The 21,690-nt window shown below is 48.8% G+C and overlaps 1 protein-coding gene across 1 annotated transcript in view; it reads left to right on the forward strand.

Moving 5' to 3' along the window:
• Positions 1–21,690, forward strand: part of ccdc102a (coiled-coil domain containing 102A) — a 65,439-nt gene that overhangs the window by 30,187 nt on the left and 13,562 nt on the right. Inside the window, exons 2-6 of the mRNA XM_012834653.3 lie at positions 596–1,362; positions 3,630–3,856; positions 4,428–4,536; positions 8,142–8,258; positions 10,303–10,512. Of these exons, the coding sequence (XP_012690107.1) occupies positions 700–1,362; positions 3,630–3,856; positions 4,428–4,536; positions 8,142–8,258; positions 10,303–10,512 (1,326 nt within the window). The 5' untranslated portion in view covers positions 596–699. The remainder of the gene's footprint in view (positions 1–595; positions 1,363–3,629; positions 3,857–4,427; positions 4,537–8,141; positions 8,259–10,302; positions 10,513–21,690) is intronic.

The raw sequence follows: 21,690 nt of genomic DNA on the forward strand, positions 1-21,690 counted from the left end.
TGTGCTCATGTTCTTTTTCAAAGCATTCCCGCATTCCACTTGTGGTCAAAATGATGCCAAACTGCTTATTTGAATAATGTGGCGCTGCTCCTTTTACATGTGCAGTCCTGTGTGGTCAGTGAGCACTGCTGTCTGTCATTTCGATAGGCTGCTGAATGTTCCTGAACTCAGTTAGCACATTGAGCAGAAAGCCCCGCTCCTGTCCTCCGGCTAACGCTAGCATGTCAAGAGAATGGTGAATCACCGTGTTTGTATATGGTGACAAGCTTGAAAGCTCATTGTGTGGGGCTGTGCTGAATGTTTACAGCTGAGATTGGACGCAGGTCTTTTGGGCTTTCAGCTTAGGCTGATTACAACTATCCAACGACTCGAGTGGTTCTTGGGAAATGGGAAGCAGGCGTTTTGGTCAGGATGAAGGCCAGGACTCATGTGTCCCCAATGAGTCTTAATTTGTAGGGTCTGAGATGCTCGTTTTATGTGTGTGCCTCAGAGAACTGAAATAAACACAAACAGACACGTGTGTGTGTGTGTGTGTGTGTGTGTGTGTTTTAGTCTGTGGATCTTGTAACAGTGTCTTCTGTTGTCTCCTCTGCAGGACCCAAATTTGTGCAGCTGATGGCTTCCTGATCCCTTCTCCCCGCCTGGTCTCTGCTCTTTAGGCTGCAGTCCTCTTCGCCTGGCAGAGCCATCGGCTCGGTGATGAACCACACACCCAGCCCCCACATGGCCGAGGCCGGAAAGTCTGGGTCGGGGCTCTTGTGTGGCCTGGGTCTGGGTCCCGACCGGGTGCGCTCCCCGGACAGCCTCACCCACACGCCCAGCCCCTCGGGGGGCACCCCCAGCTCCAGCCCGCCCCTGCTGCTCTCACCAGGCCTGGGCTGCGAGGGCCTGAGCATGGCTAGCCTGAGCGCCGGCGGCGACTGGGAGAGCCGCGAGGAGCTGCGGCTGCGCGAGCTAGAGGAGGCGCGGGCGCGCGCCGCCCAGATGGAGAAGACCATGCGCTGGTGGTCGGACTGCACAGCCAACTGGCGCGAGAAGTGGAGCAAGGTGCGCGCCGAGCGCAACCGGGCACGTGACGAAGTGAGGCAGCTGCGGCAGCGTCTGGACGCGCTCACCAAGGAGCTGACGGGCGCCCGGCGCGAGCGGCAGGAGCTGGCCGCCGAGAACGAGCAGCTGCGCCAGGAGACCCAGAGGCTCCGCCCCGAGCACGGCTGCGCCGCCAGCGCCTCCTCCTCTTCCTCCTCGTCCTCCTCCCCACCTGTCGCTCCCGACAGCAAAAGCCCCGGAGCAGGGGAGGGGCCTGGCTCTCCTGAGCAGGAGCCTGTCAGAGACATCAGCAGCGACAAGCCAGAACACAAGAAGGTGGGGCAACCTCGCACCACAGTAGCGTTTAAAGTCAAAGAGGCTATTTAAGAAAATATCTTTAAACTGGCACTAACATAAACACCATCTGTAGCTTGAGCACTGCATGTTTCAGGGTCTACTTTACAGAAATGTAATGGGGATCACACTTCAGTGGAACATACCCTTAAAACCCTTAAACCCCTTAAAACACGTTGTTGAAAGTAGCAGAACATTTACATTTACATTTAGTCATTTAGCAGACGCTTTTATCCAAAGCGACTTACATATGTGCGACTTCCAATGTATACACATTTTACGCTGATGGCACACTGCACATCAGGAGCAATTAGGGGTTCAGTGTCTTGCTCAAGGACGCTTCGACAGGGAATCGAGCTAGCAACCTTCTGATTACTAAACTATTACAGAAATGATGTCTCACTGTGATAAAGCTAAATCCAAAACTAAACTAGACTTGTACAACTCACCAAGTTCGAGGATGCAGGCAGATTAGACAACTCTTTATCAGATGCTAATGACTGGCCTGAGAACAGGGTTCTTTAAACACCTCACTGCTTCTCGGCTTCACTCTTCACACCGAGGATTGACCTCGATGAAATCCACCTTACCAGTGCACAAAGTCACAAAAGTCTTGTTTTCCAGCTAAAACGGATGTTTGTTTTTAGCACGCAAGTGTTACGATGGCCATCAGCATCATCATATATGACCCACTGCTCTCAGAATGCTCTGTATGGGTCTGCCCGAGTGCTTGTGTGTGTCAGCGGAGTGCTGCTGGTGCATTCAATGTCCTAATTATAGTCCTTTCCTCACACACACACACACACACACATACACACACACACCGTGGAGGCACTGCCTGGGGACACACTGCAGTGCGACTATAGTCAGGAAGCTGAAAGGAAAGTGAGTGTGCGCAAATGTGACCCATCTTCCAGAACAGCCTTTCCAAGATGGTTACATTCCCTACTGTTAGATTGGTGGGATTTCCAGAGACTGGACGGTTTCATGCTGCTAGATTTGAACTGCCCTTTTCACCTTTAACACCACACACACACACACACACACACACACACACACACACACACACACAGAGAGAGACAGAGAGAGAGACACGTGGAGGTAGCAGCAGGAGAAGGCTTAGATAATGTCAGTGTCCAGTCCCTCCCCTCTCCAGGGGTTCTGCAAAGCTGTGGAAGCCATGAGCGCCAGCCTCCGTCATACTCCATCCTCAGGCAGAGCAGCACGTACCCACAAACACCTCCCACAACTGGACGGAAGGTCACTCTCCTGCCCAGTGCTGCAGATGATGGGAGTGACCAAATGCCTCTGTGTTTCTTTGTCTGTGTCAGATTCCTGGCTGTTGGTCTCTTTTTTCCCTTTATCTCCTCTCTCCACTCTAAACAAGCTTCAAGTCCTTGCTGCCTAAAGAGATGTGTGACACTTGATACACTTCCGTTTCTAGCCTCTGTTGTTTTTGGAATAGCATGCACACACACACACATACACACACTCTCAATTACACACACACAGGCAGGCATATCTCTTCCCCTGCACATAGCGTTGCCACATGTGAGTCCGGCGTCAGCCAACGCCAACAAAGTCTTTGCATTGGGGTCCCTCTGGTGGTGAGCATGTGCCAGTGCATCTGTTTATTTTCTTTTTTATTCCATGCGAGCGCACAGCAGTCTCAGGAAGTTGGCTACACACTGTACTGTGTGTTTGTCCTTGCATGGCCAAGCATTTGATATGTAATCCCTGCTGTACAGCGAGAAGAGAAGAGAGAAGAAGAGGAGAGGAGGAGAGGAGGTGGGGGAAGGAGAGAGTGGAGCAGTTTTTCATTAGCGAGCCTGGGAACCTCATCTTGTGCAGGCAGGAAATGAGGCCATCGGGGAGGGTGCAAGGCAAAAGGGGGAACATGATCGCTTTTTTGTGGGCCACTGTGCTGACTCTCCTGATGACAGGCTAGCCATTAGGAAATGCAAATATTTACACCAGGTTGGTTTCTCGACTATCCATATATAAAATATATTAGTGAATGCCTGTGCAAAAACATACAAGGTGAGACATTTTGAAGGTGAGGGTGATTTATAGGTCCACAGAATGCCAACTGGCAAAACAGTCCACTTTCCCCCACTTCTCCTCTGAGTGTTTTTCTTGTCCACTTATTTGATACCTCTATAACTCTCTCCATCCCCCCCTCCCTGTCTCCATCTCGGTCTCTCTCCATCTCTCTCACCTCCCCACCCTCTCCCTCCCTCCCTCCTCAGGAGCTTGAGCTGCTGGAGGCTCTGCTGCGCTGTAAGGCTGACGCTCTGGAGGGCTGGGACGCGCGGAGCGTGAGCAGCCTGCGCTCGGCGCTGAGCCGGCAGGAGCGTGGCGGGGGCCGCCTGCAGCTGTGGGACGAGCTGTGCCCCCCGGAGGAGGAGCCCGGACGCATCAACGCCTTGCAGCTGCGCCTGGACGAGTCCCAGAAGGTCCTGCTCAAGGAGAGAGAGTGAGTCAGGAGGCGGGGGCCGCTGGAGAGGAGAAGTGTGTGTGTCTGTGTGTCTGTGTGTGTGTGTCTGTGTGTCTGTGTGTGTGTGTGTGTGTGTGTGTGTGTGTGTGTGTGTGTGTGTGTGTGTGTGTGTGTGTGTGTGTGTGTGTGTGTGTGTGTGTGTGTGTGTGTGTGTGTGTGTGTGTGTGTGTGTGTGTGAGAGAAAAGGAGAACTTTGGTGATTATGTCAGGGTATCTTAGACACAATATTGGAATGAGTTAACGAGGGTAAGGGAAGTAAGAAGAAGTGGCTAGGTGTGAAATAAGTGGACACTGTTTATGCATTAGAAGGTGGTTATGAATTCCTTTCCCAAGAACCTGACCATTTGAGATGTTTGATTTTTGCTTTTTAAATACTATTATAGTAATACTACAAATACTACTACTGGCCACTGACTTGATGTCATTGATGTGTGTGTGTGTGTTGAAAACAAATGAGATTAAAGAAGAGGCCATGTGGTGGTTGATGAAATGTGCTCCTGTTCTCACATATAACATATGATCCTATGTGTTCCTGTCTCCTCCTGTTCAGAGACAAACACGCTCTCAGCAAGAGCATTGAGAAGCTGGAGACTGAGCTGAGCCAGTGGAAACTCAAATATGAGGAGCTGAACAAGACCAAGCATGAGGCCTTCAAACAGGTGAGGAAGAAGAAGAACACATACTCACACTCTCTCACTTCCATGCTGTCTGTCTCACACACACACACACACACACACACACACACATACACACACAGACAATTTAGAAATCATTTCACACATATTCATTCACACACCCACTGACACCTAGACACTGCACATAGATACTTCCAGAATTTAAACACACCTGTAAATTCAAAGCCACTTTCACACATCTACATTCAAACTCACTCATACATATTCATCCACAATTCATGTCTCCCTGCACACATACAGGTACCCACATCACACACATGCCTTATAATGTGATTGCAATGTGATTGCGCATATTGTTCTCCTCAAGTATTGTTTTCTTGAATATCCAGAGATTAACGATCAATTGCAAACATGGTTGCAAAGTTGGGTGGTTGGAACACCTGCTCGAGACCAGTTGTTAGATGCATCGTTCCTGGATATTTGCTGTTGTCAACGTTAATTGCGTTAGTTTGACACTCCCACTCCCTACCTATCCGAACACCCAACAACTGAGAATTTCACTTATGATAGAATTTTAAATGATTCAATGACCACGATGACAACAACGCTTTCGAGAAACACATCTTCTTACCGTGGAGCCTACTGCACGTGTGCAGGTAGCTGATGGGCCGTGACAGGCTGTAATGAATAAGATAAATAGGTCGGTATTTCAGCCACACTCCCACCGTACCACCGTTGTTATTCTTGAAATGTACCCCAGTAAAGTACAGCTGATGTTTTGCTTGTGTTCACCTAAAGAGGTAAGCTCAAAGTGAGGTAAGCTCAAATGGCCAACAGCAGCCCTGAAAAGAACAGAGGAAGAATAGCAATTGCTTTCTCAAATATATCAGCCTTTTACAAAAAAAATGCTCTTTTTTAATTTGGTCTAATACATCGGTTCCCAAACTGGTGGTTCAGGGGGTACGCGGGGAGAACATTTCCGCGATAACAGAAAATGGACGGAATTCGCAGAATGTACCGTTTGAAACAGAATTGCAACTTTCAGACGGAAACATCATTTTGTGCATCAAAATCGCCCAAATTCCCCTTTATTTTGTCCTGCAAGGCTGTATTTCTTTCTAATAAACACAACAACGATCGCAACGATGAACAAGCATTAATTAGAAAACAAAACCACTGAGAAAATGTCACGTCTGTGCTGAACTCCGCTCCGGCCACGCGGAGTTCAACACAGACCTCCGTAGCCTGTCAAATGAATTCGCTCATCTTCCCAATCGCCTGCAAATAATGTTTTTTTTATTCTTCTGTTCTGTTGATGGCTGGCAAACAACAACCTTAAAAGGTTTGAAGGTTTTGGGTCACTTGTGGCACTTATTATTCACTCATTTTAAGCCATCCATCTGAAAAACGTATTTTTTTCAAGGGGGGGGGGGGCGGTACGCAGCTGGAGATTAAATGTCTGAAGGGGTACGGGACTGTAAAAAGTTTGGGAACCACTGGTCTAGTACATCGGTTCCCAAACTGGGGTAGGCAAATTGGTTCAGGGGGTACGCGGATGAAAATTTGATTTGCGTTTTCAAAGTCAAAAAGCCCATTACATTTTCAAACGAAGCTATAAATAGACGTGAAATCTTAAATAGTCCGAATAGCCAAGTCGCATTGGCAGAAATACTCATGTACGTATACCCATATTCAGTGAAATAATTACACTGGCAAAAATAGCAACATGTAGGTTAGTGACCTACCCTGAAGTGTTATAGGTGAATATGTGCGTGGGGGGAGGGGCCGTGGCGGTTAGTGACCTACCCTGACAATTTCACAGTTTCAAGTGTTATAGGCTGAATATGTTTGTGAGGGGAGGGGCATGGCAGCGGTTACAAACATGGAAAAAAACGGGGGGGGGGATACGTAGCTGGAGATTGAATGTCTGAAGGGGTACGGGACTGTAAAAAGTTTGGGAACCACTGGTCTAGTCTAATTAATTTCGGGCAAACCAAAAAAATGAATTGAATGCTTGAAGGGCTACCAGGGATTTCGAAGCCCTGCTATGAGAGAATGTGGTTTTGGAAAATCAACAAAACAATGCCTGTTTTAGTTCAATAACATTCAATTCTGTTCACTAAAATAGATGTGTATGTCATGTTCATATAGATTTACAAAGGAAGTCACTTAGCTAATTGTCACCGAATTCACAAGGTGAGCAGAAGCCTACAAGAGATAGTTGGCCCACACACAATTTGTGTTCAACAAAATCTACAAGAATACACCAACAGATAGCCCTCAAGCCTTCATAAAATCCATGTATTATTTAATTAATATCAGCTGTGCTGTTGAGACACAAAGGGTGAAAATGGTTATGGTATTTAGCCAGAGATGCATCTCTAATTTGCTATGTGAGCTCGCAAGTTGTGTGGCATGGCTCAGACATTCAAAGGTTTTTTGTCAGTTGACAGTTGACTCCTTAACCTGTAATGAGAGACTAGTGTTAACAGGAGCAGCACCAATTATTTCCAGACCAACTGAGCACTGACCACCTGAGCCAGAATGGCCAGAGAGGAGGCCATTGTTTCCCCAAGGTCACATCAGAGCCACCATTTAAAAGAAGCCAATTTTCTCCCTCTGAATCCCTCCTTTTTGTCAGGATGCCACCCTTTGTGCAGAAGTCACCTTGGTGTGGTGTGTGGCGACGCGGCCTCTGCTTTGATGTGCAGCAGGGCTGTTAATGGCTGCTGTGACGCACCTGCCCACCTGAGGTTCTTAAGCCCCACTATCAGCCCCCTGCATCCCGCAGGCCCCCCATATCAAAGACCCACCGCTGCACTCCCACCCCCGCCAGAGCACAAGCACACACCCAGGAGAACACAGACCTTCACCCACATACACACACCTGCACTGGCACAGATTACAACTTCAAATGCACACATGCGACACACAAGTGCCAATGACGTCTGTCTCAAAGGCTGTGAGATATGTGCGTGGTGGTGGTGGTGATGATGATGATGATGGTGGTGGTGTGTGTGTGGGGGGATGTCACTGTGTTCCTGTTTGTGTTCAGATATACACATGTGTTTGTTGCCTTCATTCCCTGTTTTAATGTGCGTGGGTTTCTGTCAGTGTGCGTCATGCATCTCTTTGCTTCATGTCGGTAGTTAGTTTTGGATATGTGTGCACATGGACTCTTGCATGTAAGATGATGTACATGCATATCTTAGACAGCAGGGGGCACTGAAGGTTCATAGGCAGGCAGCAGCACAGGCCTGACTCTGAGTGGGAATGAAAGCACAGCCTAGCAGCTCATGCTGAGAGCATTTTATGAAAGAGAAGCCCAGATAAAGGCGGTTTGAGAATGAAGCCTTAGCTAGGTTCATCTTAGACGAGCTCATTTCTCATGCACACTCTGTCATAACAGAGAGCAGCACATGCACCCGGTTGGAGCTCAAACAGCACAACAGCTCACTAGTCTTCTGCTAGTTTGGTCACTAAATGTGTGTTGTGTGTTTTTTTAATATATGAATCTGATGGCATATAAAGGGTTCTATAACACTGAAGTCACGTTTCTACCCCACTGATCCACATCTGTGGGCCTGTAGCCTGTCCCTAATGTTGTCTCTGTGTCTGGTCTACCTCAGCTCAACATGCTGAAGGAGGTGCACCAGGACGAGCTGGGCCGCATGTCGGAGGACCTGGAGGACGAACTGGGGGCGCGCAGCAGCATGGACAAGAAGCTGGCCGAGCTCCGTGCAGAGGTGAGGCACAGCGCAACACAGCACTGCACAGTGTGGCACAGAGCAATGCAAATATACAACTGTGCACAGACCTGTACCTAACTGACCCTGATGTGATGGTAAGAGAGGGCTGTTGTGTAACTATTGCTTTGTAAAGCCAATAGAGTTCCCAGAAGAGACGCCAATTCAGGTGATGAAAACTGCAATTAAGTTTTTCCCACTGGGGTCTGATTTTACCCCACCTGATGTGCTGTACTAAAAGAGTCGATAAACACACTCTCTCTCACACACACACACACACACACACACACACACACACACACACACCCTTAAAGAGACATAGAGAACACACCTGCTGGCCCTCTGTGAGGCTTTTAATTAGCCATCTATTGGAGTTCTGTGTTGACATTGATTGGCTCTTTGAGGCCATTTTGATAAAATAAAGTCTACATTCAGCTGAACTTGGGAAGGTTGCCAGAATTCCTGAAGGATCTAGTTACCTAACGCCAGCAAATATATCAAGGACTGAGCAACCTATACAAATACAACCACTACACTACACTACACACCACATAGTCAGTCACAATCACAGGAATCATCGTCATCATCCTCCCCCTCTTCCTCAGTTTGTTTTATTTAGTCTAGATGACCGAGCTTAGCTGTCGCTTAAACAATTTCACAGCATTAGAGGTTTTATTTCTCTCAGAAATAACCTTGCAACATTCTCTTTTTATTGAAAAGCTTCAGAACTATATTATGCAGGACTCTGGTGTCATAGAGAAGGGGCCCTTGGTTGTGACGAGCATCTGTATAACCTTTCCACCGGCACACAGCCCACCATCCTCCTTCACAATCAAGCTGCATTTATTTACAGATGACAGGATCTGTCCTGTTGCCTTTGTCTGTGCCGGGTCTCTGGCCGTGTGTCGCGGCCCATCTGCTTGTCGTCACATGGCACCCGGCCCCATTCTGCCCCGTGTTAAAGTGCTGGCGCAGGCTCAACACGGGCGGTTTGGTGATGGCATGTTTGGCAGCGGGGCGAGGGTGGGCTGTCGGGGTGCGCGGCGTGGCTCTTTGATGGGCTCTTTAAAGCGCGCTGTCCTGTCCTGTCCTGTCCTGTCCTGTCCTGTCCTGTCCTGCCCCTCGGCCTGGCGCCGCTGCACAGGCACGCTTCCCAGAAGCCTTCAGCCAGGCCTAGCACTCAGGCTGGCTGCCACTCAGGCCAGACCAGCAGATACCAGGCTGTTCTGGCCCTCTCTCTCTCTCCTTCGTGGGCGCTCCCTCCCTCTCTTTGTCTTCTATCTCTCTTCTTCTCACTCTCTCTTTTGTCTACCTCTCTGGCTGCCCGCTATATTCCCTCTCTCTCTCTCAGGGACTCACTCTTTCTGTCTAGCTGTCTGTCTGCTGCCCTTCCCTCCCCTGGGGTGGGGTGATGTGAGGAGAGGTGCTGGAGATGGAGAGGTGTTGTTGGGGGAGGGGTATGGGGTCGGTTTCGTTGATGGAACGTGGGCGGAATATTTCAGCATGTGTAATTTACAGGAGGAGACACGACTCTCTCCCCCGTGAAGCCGCCCGATCCTCAAATGCCCTGCGTGGGGCTTTTGTTTCCCTCTCCCTGTGTAATTCAACGAGATATCACAGGGCATGTGACACACACACACACACACACACACACACACACACACACACACACACACACACACACACACACACACACACACACACTCCAGCTGCCTCATCTCCAATACTTCAAAGGTCTTTCTTTAATATCTCTCACTTCATTGTTTTGTCTCTCTTTTTCACTTTACCTCCACCTCTCCCCACCTACCCCCATTTTAATTCCCAATCTCCCTTCCTCTCCCTTTATCTCTCTATCTATCTCTCTGCCCCACTCCTTGTCCTTCATTTCTCTCCATCGCCTTGTTCATTTCTTAATCTCTCCTTCTCCTTCTCTCTTGTTCTCTACATCATTCCCCTCTTCTTGTCCTTCTTCTAACTAACTCTCTCTTTCTTTCTCTCCCTGTCTATCCCCCCCCCCCCCCCGTCTCTGTCGGCTACCCCTCAGATGGAGCGTCTGCAGGTGGAGAACGCCGCTGAGTGGGGTCGGCGCGAGCGTCTGGAGACGGAGAAGCTGGCGCTGGAGCGCGACAACAAGAAGCTGCGCGCCCAGATGGAGGACCTGGAGGAGCAGCTGGCCCGTAAGCGCCGGCAGGCCGCCACTGCCCTCGACTCTGACCTCAAGAGCATCCAGAACGAGCTGTTCGAGAGGAACAAGGTGGGCGACGCACACGCAAGCAGACCCACTGGTGCTCACTCTAAAGGGCACTCATACTCTCGCTCACACACACACACACACACACACACACACACACACACACACACACACACACACACACACACACGTAAGGGCCATGGCTCCACACACACACACACACACACACAAACATGCAAGAGCCATGGCTTCACACACACACACACACACACACACACACCTTTTCAAAAAATGTTCACCTGACGCACACAGTTGTGGAGAAATGCTCGCACTGGTCACCTATACCATATATGTCCAACAATGCAGAGAATAGACAGAAGGGGGAGAAAAACAACTTGGGGATGATGGAAGGAACGCTGGCATGGGGGTTTTCACATGAGAGCAGTGAATGTGAAATTGCCTGCTCAGATAGTGTGTGTTATACCATAAAAGCACACACACTCACACTCACACGCACTGTCCACTGCAACTATATAAGCACTATTAAGTCACATAAAGAGGTCTGTAAATTGTAATACAAAGGGGCCTGTAAATTGTGGTTGTGCCACTGAGCTGGAGAGAGAGAGAGTGTGTGTGTTTGTGTGTGTGTGTGTGTGTGTGTGTGTGTGTGTGTGTGTGTGTGCGAGAGAGAGAGAGCGCATGCGCTGAGGATGGAGTGGGCTGAAGTGGGTGCTGCATTAGCGTCCCCGTGCGTACGGCAGCCCTCATACTCATACCCTCATAGATTAGCCGCACGTCCCTCCAGGTGCCATAACTTGCGCGAGGTACATAATTGGCCCTATTTTGATGGTGAAAATGGCAATGGAAGCGGCAGCCCATGTGTTCTGTTGCACAAAACTGGACAGCTTCAGAGCGAGTGGTAAGTGGGCAGAGCCAGGCTGAAGTTTATTAGCGAAAGGTTTCATTACAGTTGACCAATAGCATTGTCGAGCAGTCCCTTTAAACTGAATGTGCCAGACGAGATTATAAAGCAGAAAGTTGGCAATATCACAGTGGGTGCTGGACAGTGTTTGCCAGGAGCACTTTTACAAGGAATAATGCTTCTTCTGTTGTTCTAAACAATTAAATTCGTCGACACAGTTGTAGGTTGTCAGACCTGTTTTAAAATGCCCTAGCCACATCCCGTCAAACCGACTGTTAGATTGTTAATCAGGGTATGTGATTTTGAGCCTGTAAAAACTCAAACTCACTTCGATTCCATGACAAGCTTATGTTATTTTTGTCGAGATCAATATAGTCCAACTCGCGTCCATGCTCGAGAATTGATTTAACCCCAGAATTTTAAGTGCAATTTAAAATCTAAAAGGAGCACATTTGCAACTTCGGAGCTAGGTACTGAAACAAAACATGTATAGCTTCCATCTCTGTGAAATGTTTCAGCAGACATTCTGGCACTTGCTGCAGTGTGACTTGTGGGAGCTTATAACAACCCGTCTGGCGGAATTTCTTCGCCTTTAAAGTAGGGTCCAATGTGTGCTGGTCCTGAAGCAGTTTCATCAGGGTCCTTTAACAGCTCTGCAAAACAGATGTAATGTGCATGTAAGCAGCCGCAGTACTGTGTCAGAAGACTCCCTCCACAGCCTGGAGTACTTTGTGCAACGTGTTAAAGAGCTGTTTGTTTGTTATGGTGTTTGTGTGAAATAATAACAGTATGGTAACCACAGTAGCTGAGCTCCGCTTCTGTTTGGCAGCAGGCGTGACGTACTGTGAAGAAATGCTGATCTCGCCAAGACGTTCTCTTAGACTATGGATTACACTTCAAAGGGTGTTATCTGCCTGTGCAGCGTGATCATTAACCTCAGTGCGAATATTCTAATTTGAAGCATATCCCTCTTCAATTTAGCTTTTTAGCAGATGTCAAACTATTTTCACAAAGTAGATATTTTCCCATGAAATGAGAAAAGAATAAGAGTGTTTACATGAGAGATTATAAATGAGTATACAATTTGGTGCTTTATTCCCCCGTCAACATGAGTCAGCATGTGTGTCTTGAGATTGCATTAGAGGGCATGGGAATATCAGTGTTGCTTTTGCAGTGCAGCCACACACACACACAGACTGATGAGTGCACATAACTACGGGCATGTATGTGAATACACACACAAACACACACACACACACACACACACACCTCTTTTCTCCTTTCCTCAATACTCTCACCTGTGCATTGTTGCGCTCTTCATTCTGTTTTGTCACTTTGATTTGTCTTCCATTTTCTCTTTTGCGCTCCGGGCAGTCCTGCTTCCCAAGAGGGAAAAGAAGAGCGAGAGTGCATGTGTGTGCATCTGTATAGATCTTCTATACTCGCTGTGTGTGTGTGTGTGTGTGTGTGTGTGTGTGTGTGTGTGTGTGTGTGTGTAAATGTGAGCAAGAGAGAGGAAATAAAAACACTTAGCGCTGGCTCTTTATGAGCACCATTACTGCAGGCAGAGATTTATGGAGTCAGCCTGAAGCACTCCTCACTACACACACACACACACACACCACATCTGCAAATCACTCTCTCACCTCCGAGAGTGTGAGAGAGAGCGCGAGCGGGAGAGAGTGAGAGAAAGAGAGAGAGAGAGAGAGAGAGAGAGGGATAAGGCATGGAGGGAAATAAGCGAGGGAGCAGGAGATCGGAGATGTGTGGAGAGTTCCAGGTGTAGCACCGGGCCTAGAGGTCAGAATGATTGGAACACAGGTGCCTCTGTCCTCTGTGTGTTTGGGGGCAGAAGGGAGTGGCTTCCTATGCATATGTTTCTAAGTTTTAAAGGAAACGAAGGACATTTCTCTGTGTGTGTGTGTGTGTGTGTGTGTGTGTGTGTGTGTGTGTGTGTGTGTGAGAGAGAGACTGGTCGTGAGCATGTCTGCTTGTGTGATAGTGCGTGGTGGTGTGAGGGAGATTGATGTTGGTGTGCGTGTGAGAGAGAGAGAGAGAGAGTTTGTGCTTGAGAGCATGTGTGTGTGAAAGATCGAGTGTGTGTATGTGATCGGTTGAGCGTCTGCCCCAGTCCACAGCCGTAGAGCTCCAGCCAGATTGATGGCACTCGTGGTGCCGCCGAGGCGCGCCGATCAATGTGGACGCAGCCAGAGAAACACAGCAGGCGATGAAGACGTTGAACGGATGCACACTCTCTCACACACACACACACACACACACACACACACACACACACACAAAGGCACGCGCGCGCTTGCGCACATACACAGAGGGAACAAAGTGTGATTGATACCAAAATCATATTCCCAGCCCAGCCGGAGCACCTCTCTCTGTGCCTGCAGCAGCCAGCGTTGAGATTGATGTTCTCTGTCACCTCGCAATTCAGCCAAGCTCTGCCAGAAAATTGGGAAGGGGACTCTGTGACTGCTCTGTGTTTCTTTGTCTCTGTCTGTCTGTCTGTCTGTCTGTCTGTCTGTCTGTCTGTCTGTCTGTCTGTCTGTCTGTCTGTCTGTGTGTGTGTGTCAGTGTGTGACCTGTGAACGTGTCGGCAGCGAGCACATCCGTTCCCTCCACCATTTCTGTCCAGTCTGTGTGTTTGAGTGGCTGTCATGTGTGTGGGGGTGTTTGATAACAGGTAGAGAAGTTCACAACCTTGTTAGAGCCGAGGGCCAGCGAACAGGAGCTCCGCTTTCAAAGGATTGTTACCGTGGCCGCCGCAGGCAGCTGGCTTCTTTCCTCTCGCCGCTCGCCCAGCTTTCAAAGAGCGCGTGAGTTAGTGCATGTCTGTGTAAGAGGGGAGCGCATGACTGACTGAATGCTTGCAAACATTGCGTAAATGTTGAACATTTAACATGTATGTGTTCGGATGTTTGTGTTATGCACTGCCAGAACCCCTACAGTGACCCCGCTTCTCCTGCTGCCTGGCCATCTGTGTGTTCGGTGTGCTGTTTGTGTGTAGGGCGTGGGGTTGTGTGTGCTGTGCATGCATGCGTGTGTGTGTGTGTTGTGTGTGTGTGTGTGTGTGTGTGTGAGGGAATGGACCGCCCCCACTCTGTGTCCTCCCCGCTTTGGCTCATACACCCATACACATACATACAGACACGCTCACTCACTCACTCTCACACATACATATTTGGTCATTTGATCCACAAGCTTGAGGTGTCTTAATCTGATCTCCTCGTGGACTTGTGGAATCCCCCAAATTGCCTTTCCTGGCCACTGAGCGGTTTCAGCCCGGACAACTATGAGGTCAAACGATCACAATGAAGGCAGGGCACCCAAAAGACCTTGAAAGCCAATGAAGCAGCAGGCACATCAGTCTCCCCCCAGAACAAGGCCACTGGTGTACGCTAGTGTCTGCCTCACTGAAAGCACATGCATCTCACTCATATACTAATACACACACGTTTGCCTGCTTGTCTGACCATCTCTTTGTGCATGATCGAGGCACCAAGGAAATATCCTGTGTGTGTGTTTGTGTGTGTGTTGCCTGTGCCCACATACTACAACATGTGTGATTACTTTAGCATAGATCATCCAGGTGGCTCACAGTGCAGGTGGCTCTCTGTGTGTGTGCACAGAAGTGGGTCCGCTGCCGGGACTACAGGTCCCAGATTCAGACAACACACGCACAGAGAGGCGTGTGTGTGGGAGTGCGGGTCGCGGCGGCACATGGAGCGTTGTGTTCGCCTCTGATGGGTTCACCCAGTTCCTCTGCAGGCTCTTTGAATCAAAGAGCCCGGCGTTTTTATCTCCTACATCAAGGAGAAGCCAGTCTGTCTCTCTGAAGGTCAGATTGAGCTCATTCACACGCTCACACATACGCACAGACACACTTTGTTTCTCCCCGTCATCTTTCTCCCCCGATTTCTTTTCTTCTCATCTCATTGCATATCTAGGCATGCTTTTCATCTATTTTCATCTCTTCTTTCCTCTCTCTCTCTTGCTCCCTCTTTCTCCCCCTCTCTTTCTCTCCCTCTGGAACCCTGTCTCCTTTTTTTCTTTCCCTCTTGTTGTTTGGTCTTTCTGTTGCAGCTGGAGCTTTCACTATCCCTCTCCGCATCCCCTCCTCCCTGCACCCCCACACATACTCCATTACACCTCCATCCCCCTACACATCTGTCCCACTGCCAGCTTCACCACACACACACACACACACACACACACACACACACACACACACACACAGGTTATAAGTTGCACATAAACAGAAATACACACACTGACACACCATACACTATACACACAGTGTGCGCAGGTGCAAAAACATTCACCCACACTCCGAATTGTTGTGTGCACTCCCATCCGCAAAGAAATAATACTCCACACACACACACACACACACACACACACACACACACACACACACACACACACACACACACACACACACACACACACACACTATAATGCACTCAGGCACACACATTTACCACAGAGAAACAGAGGCACACAGACCCACTGGCTGCATGCAGTAAGGCTTGACTGGCCACCAATCAAAGAGATTAATGTGTGGGAATAAGGCCCTCATCTGTTGGCCCTGACTCTTTAGGTCTTTCTCTCTGATGGAAGCATAGTTAACAGTGGCCTTGCACCATGTGTCGAGGTGGCACTCTCCCCAGTGCATTCTGTGTGTTTGTGTGTGTGTGTGTGTGTGTGTGTGTGTGTGTGTGTGTGTGTCTGTGTATGTGTCCGTGTGTCTCTGTGTATGTGTTTGTGTGTGTGTTTCTGTGCTCATTGTGTGTGCATGTGTTTCAGTGATTGGTTTATGTGTGTGCGTGATTTTATTTTCGGTTATCGATGTGTGCTTGCTTTTTCTTTTTGTGTTTCTGGGATGGGTTTCGTGTGTGTGTGTGTGTGTGTGTGTGTGTGTGTGTGTGTGTGTGTGTGTGTGTGTGTGTGTGTGTGTGTGTGTGTGTGTGTGTGTGTGTGTGTGTGTGTGTGTGTGTGTGTGTGTGTGTGTGTGTGTGTGTATGTAAATGAGCTCTGGCATGCTGCTGGAGCATCTGGGCTAAGGCAGTGTGAAATGGATTGTCTTGCCTCTCAGACTCAGGGCTCCTCTTCCAGGAGTTTCTCATTTACTGCCTGCTGTTCCTCCCTCAAGGGTGCACCCCCTCTCAGATTGGCCCGCTCGCTCGCTCTCGTTCTCATGCTCACCCCATCCCTCGTTCTCCCACTCTTCCGCTCTCTTCCTATTTTCATTACGCCCTCCCTCTCAAATCCCCTTACTTACAGGGATCATGCATATTTATAATGTGTGTATTAAAAAGCATGTGAAACCAATCATGAAAATGCTACAGCTTTATTGGCGGTATGGGCATGAGTATTTGTGTGTGCGTGCGTGCGTGCGTGCGTGCGTGCGTGCGTGCGTGCGTGCGTGCGTGCGTGCGTGCGTGCGTGCGTGTGTGTGTGTGTAGGCCTACATGTTCACCCCAGTCCCTGATACAAATCTTAGGCCACGTCTACACAGAGCCTGGATTGCCTGAATCCGGAAACAGTTTTGGATCCGGTACCTTCTTTTATCGTGTCCACACAGAGCGTATTAAAAATAGTATTATTAGTATCCTCCTGTTTGTTCTGACTAGCTAACTCTCCCGTAACGTCTTCGTATGGCGGTCACTGAGAAGTGTTGGTTTATTACTAGCACCAGCCTCATCGTTCTCTAAATTGATAAGACCTAGCTAGATCAATGAAATTTGAATGGATTGTAAACCCATGACACTTTTATTTGCAGAGATATGTAACATTTAATTATTGGTCTTTGTGGGATGTTCAATAAAACTAATTTTCACGTTACCTCACTTGTGGAAATGACAGTCACTTCGTGACTTTCGCAACCTACGAAGCAAGCACCTGTGGGTGAGAGCTATTTTGTGTACAAATAACGACGACAGGGGTAATCAGCTGTGTTTTCTGTTTGTGAAAGTCAGAAGAAACGTCTTTTCAAATTTGTATCATCATCTCACTTTACTGATCTCACTCTAAACTTATCAGATTTAGATAAATAACAGGGTTCAGGCTGAGGTTGCGAGGCGGGGCGTGGGGCGTTCACGTGGGGCAATGACATCATCGGGTTAGAAAGAGTGCGGATCGGGCGGCCACACGAACACGGATTCGCTGGCGGGTTCGAATCTACCCACTCTGGAGACTGGATTCAAAAGGTTGCGGGGTCAGTTACCCAATCCGCCGGGTTCGTGAGGACGAGAGGCCGATCCGACAACATTTCTTTCCGGATTCAGGCAATCCAGGTTCCGTGTGGACGGGCCCTTCATTTCATGTGTGGGAAGTGTAAACTAACAAGTAAACTAATTTCTTCACCGGGGGTTCCTGTGGTTTTGTGCATGAGTGCTTAAATTTATTTCTTGTATCTTCCTTAACCTGCATGTGGTCTACAGTAAATGTGGTGTTGGGTACATACTTTCCCAGGAAACCTTGTGTACTGGTGCGTACTGCTCTGAAACCTCTGTTACCTCTGTGACAGTGAAGAGGTATTTATGTGTATTTACTTCAGCTGTTCCTGTTAAGTACAGTAAAGCATTTTCTCTTAACTCGGTGGTGGTATATAGATGTATGGGGGACTGTGTGCGTGTGTGCGCTTCCATGCAGTCATGGGGTCCTACTCACACGATAACATGTCACCCTGCGAGTGACCTTCGTTTGGCCGTCTGGGACCGGGGCAGTACTGCAGCACTGCCACCCCCCTCATCACTCACTCCCACACCAGGCTTCGGCTGTTCTCTAGTCAGTCCACGGGGCGCCATTAACACATTCTCCGCAGGCCCACAGCAGATGACTGCATCAGTGACTGATCTGAGAACAGTCTGCTGGGCCCTTTTAACAGCAGGTAGGCGCAGTGTAAATTACTCCATTAGCGTCATGCCCGCAGTGGGTTATTTATGAGCCTGCGGGCTAATGCCCCAGTTAGCAGGCAGTGACACTACACCATTAGTGCTGATCTAGAGCTAAGGGCTTCAACCAGGGGGACAGAGGACAAGGCTAGTTACTTTGTGTCTGTGTGTGGCAGCACATGTGTGTATGCACGCATTAGCAGCAGAGGTGAATTAGAGAAAGCATTCAAGTCAGGAACCTGTGTGTTTGTATTTGTGTGTGTATGTGTCCGTGCAAATAGCAGGGTGCTTTACAGAACGTGTCAGGTGTAGGTGAAGGGCAAGAGGTGCAGTGCTGGACCCTCGGGGGTCAGGAGCTCGGACAGAGGTGAGCCGAATGTAAAACCTAGAGCAGGATAAATTATACTGCATGTGTGTGCTTGGAAGGCCATGGCCTGCCTTCCAAAGAGGTATAGAGCGCACACGCCCCATATAAATCACACTATGGCCAGCCCTGCCTTTATAGCAGCAGGGGCTGCTCATGATGATGTAATATCACACATTTTGAAACAGTGAAAACAGTGCCTCAATGAAAGGCCTCAATAAGATGCCTTCTTTGGCAATCACACCCAGGGATACTGATGTGAGTGGAGAAGAAGAGTATGTGGCTAGCAGGGATGGAGGGAAAGAAGGTTGTGTTGGCAGAGGGATGGTCACAAAGTGGGAGAGACATGGCAGAGAATGCTGGGTGTGTGGAAGCAAAAGGGCATGTGACAGAGGAGAGAATTACTCTGAGAAAGACGAGAGTAAAGGACACCTGAAATCGACTGCAATGTGAGAAGATGGTCATAAGAGAGGAAGATTAGGGTAAGGAGTCGTGAGAGTGCTCCCTGAGGGGTGAAGGTCAGTGGCCACTTAACCCTCCCCTCTGCCCAACCTAGCTTTGTTGGAAACCACACTACAGAATGGGATTGGTCAGTGTGGACCACAGAACCAGCCATCACTTACAGGAGTCAGGAAATCTGAGGCAGTCACAATGCCACATCACTGTGGATCAGTGGAACATAAAGAGCAAGCCTTCTTGTGTGCACACATATGCTTGTGTCTCGTACTCTCTCTGTTTTGTGTTTGCAGCTAAGATTTAGACATGTTTTTGGAGGGAGAAAAAACCCCATTGCCATTCCTTTCCATCTGGTGTGTTCTCGCAGCGGTGGGTTAAGTGAGATGGCTGCTGTAAGGTGTTCTCCTGCGCTGGCAGTTGTACCGCACTCTGCAGGGGAGGGAGATGAGCAGGCGAGGCTGTTAGCGAGCGTTTAGCCTCAGCCCGTGGCTCTTTCCTCCACCGGCGGCAGCCCCTCACATCATCACACTACCACAGGACTCTGGTACGCCTCGGGCATGTGGGCTCTGCATAAACGGATAAACAAAAGGGCATATACACTCACGCAGACACACAATCCGATACACACACATACTCACACAATCATTTTCACTCTCAAACACACACTCTTTTCTCAGCCTTTCTGTCTCACAAATACACATACACACACAGTACACTCAGAATGTTCTCTACTGGGGCTTGCATATTCTATGGCTCATAGTCAACACCAACTTGACAGTGCAGGCCAATATGGCAGTAGGGTTCATGAAATATTAAATGTTAATATAGTATAGTAAAGTTAGCTCTGATAGTTCAAGGTCCTGTCTGTCCATAAAAATGTCCATAGAAATTTTGTTGGGCTCACTCAATAAATGTCCACATAAAGAACCCAGTACCGCTGTTCTCAGGCTCTGTCCTATTGATGGCCAGATGCAGGATTTAGGCCATGTCAGCAGGACGGCGATTAAATCTGTGAGAGCAGTCCTCTCTGCCCGGCTCTCCTCCTCTGCCTCAACATTGCCCTGGTCTAAACAGCCTGCTCTTTAAAGGTCCCACTGACCGTACACCCCACTGGCCAGCCCCACAGCTCCCACCAAGCCTGTGGAGCACACTGGCCTATATAAACCCTCAGGCAGTAGTCAACTGCCTGCCCACAAACCCCACTGTACACTGATTGGGATGTGTGTTGTGTTGTGTTGTGTTGTGTGTGTGTGTGTGTGTGTGGGCAGAAGTGTATGCATTTGCGTGCGTCTGTTGGGTTTGCTGGCAGTGCAGTGTAGCATTGGATCTTATTTGGTTTTTCAGTCTGGGCTCCACTGAAGGAGAAACATTTAACGGCCTCCTTTATGTAACCCACCCTACCCTATACCCCCAACCCATTTATCCAGTCTGTTTGTGCGCAGGCTTGGGGGATTGCGTGTTTGTGTTTTTATGTTGACGCTTGAGTAATTAAGGAGCAGCATGCCATCTTGCTTGTCCAGCCCTGCTGAGTTGTCTTCATATTTTGTATTTGGACATCTGCGGTACGCCTCGGCTGGAATAGAAGGAAAGGAGCCTCAATTAAGAAGAGACTGGACCTGATTGGCTGACGGTGTTTACTCGGAGCCGCTCAGTAAACAAAGCCCGTGGTCACACTGGCGCTCCTTGCATTGTCTGCACTCCTTGTGCAGCTTAGTGAGTGTCTTTGATAATTGTGTGTGCTGTTCTTTCAGATGTGGCCCAAAATGAGAACGGAGTCGGTTTATTTATTTGATGTGACAAGAAAGGACACAGTAGCTCAATTCCTTGCCTCTTTCAGCTCATTTTGTGGCCCTCTAAAGTTAGTTTTTACACCATCGTGGTTGACATTGATGAGACTGGCTGCTTGTCATTTTTGCTGTACCCTGTACTCTTCATTCTCTCTCTCGCTCTCTCTCTCTCTCTGAGGGATGAAATGTGAGACCATGAGCATAGAGAGCGCTGTTAGCTGTCCACACGTCTGAATGAGCCACTCAGCAGTATTACGTGATGGGATTTGTGGCTTCCTTGTCTTCTTCATCAGCGCCTCGTCATTCACTCTTGTTCTGGTTTCCCTTGACACTGAGCCAGCCTGGTTTACTGTCTTCATTACTCTGTTTCAGTGCGGTGGTTTTTTATTTTTTTCTGTGTCAGGTTAACGCTACACACACACCATCCTTTTGTGTTTACCTCCTGTGGCGGTACCCGTTGTTGCCGTCTCTCTCTTTCATCTTCCATCTCTTTCTTTCTCTCCTTTTCCCTTTTCCGTGTCCTAATTGTCGTCATACAGCTGTAAAGGCGCTTAGGTACTCTAGTTGTCTGCTCCAGTTCTCAGTTGGGTAAATGTTTTGAGACAACTCGAGAATGTCGTACATGTAGATGCGCACACAGACAGACACACCGGTCCCCATGGGGCTAGTCGAGGGCTGTGTCGTACGTGAGGTGCACTAGTAACACGCGCTGGGCCCCGACTCTGGGGCTGCTGTCTGGGAGGTATGGCAGAAGTGGATCACGTCCCCATTTCATGTGACCCAGAAATAAAGAGCGCGGCATCA

Source organism: Clupea harengus, chromosome 6 (assembly GCF_900700415.2).
Source record: "Clupea harengus chromosome 6, Ch_v2.0.2, whole genome shotgun sequence".
In the NCBI taxonomy this organism is placed as follows: domain Eukaryota; kingdom Metazoa; phylum Chordata; class Actinopteri; order Clupeiformes; family Clupeidae; genus Clupea; species Clupea harengus.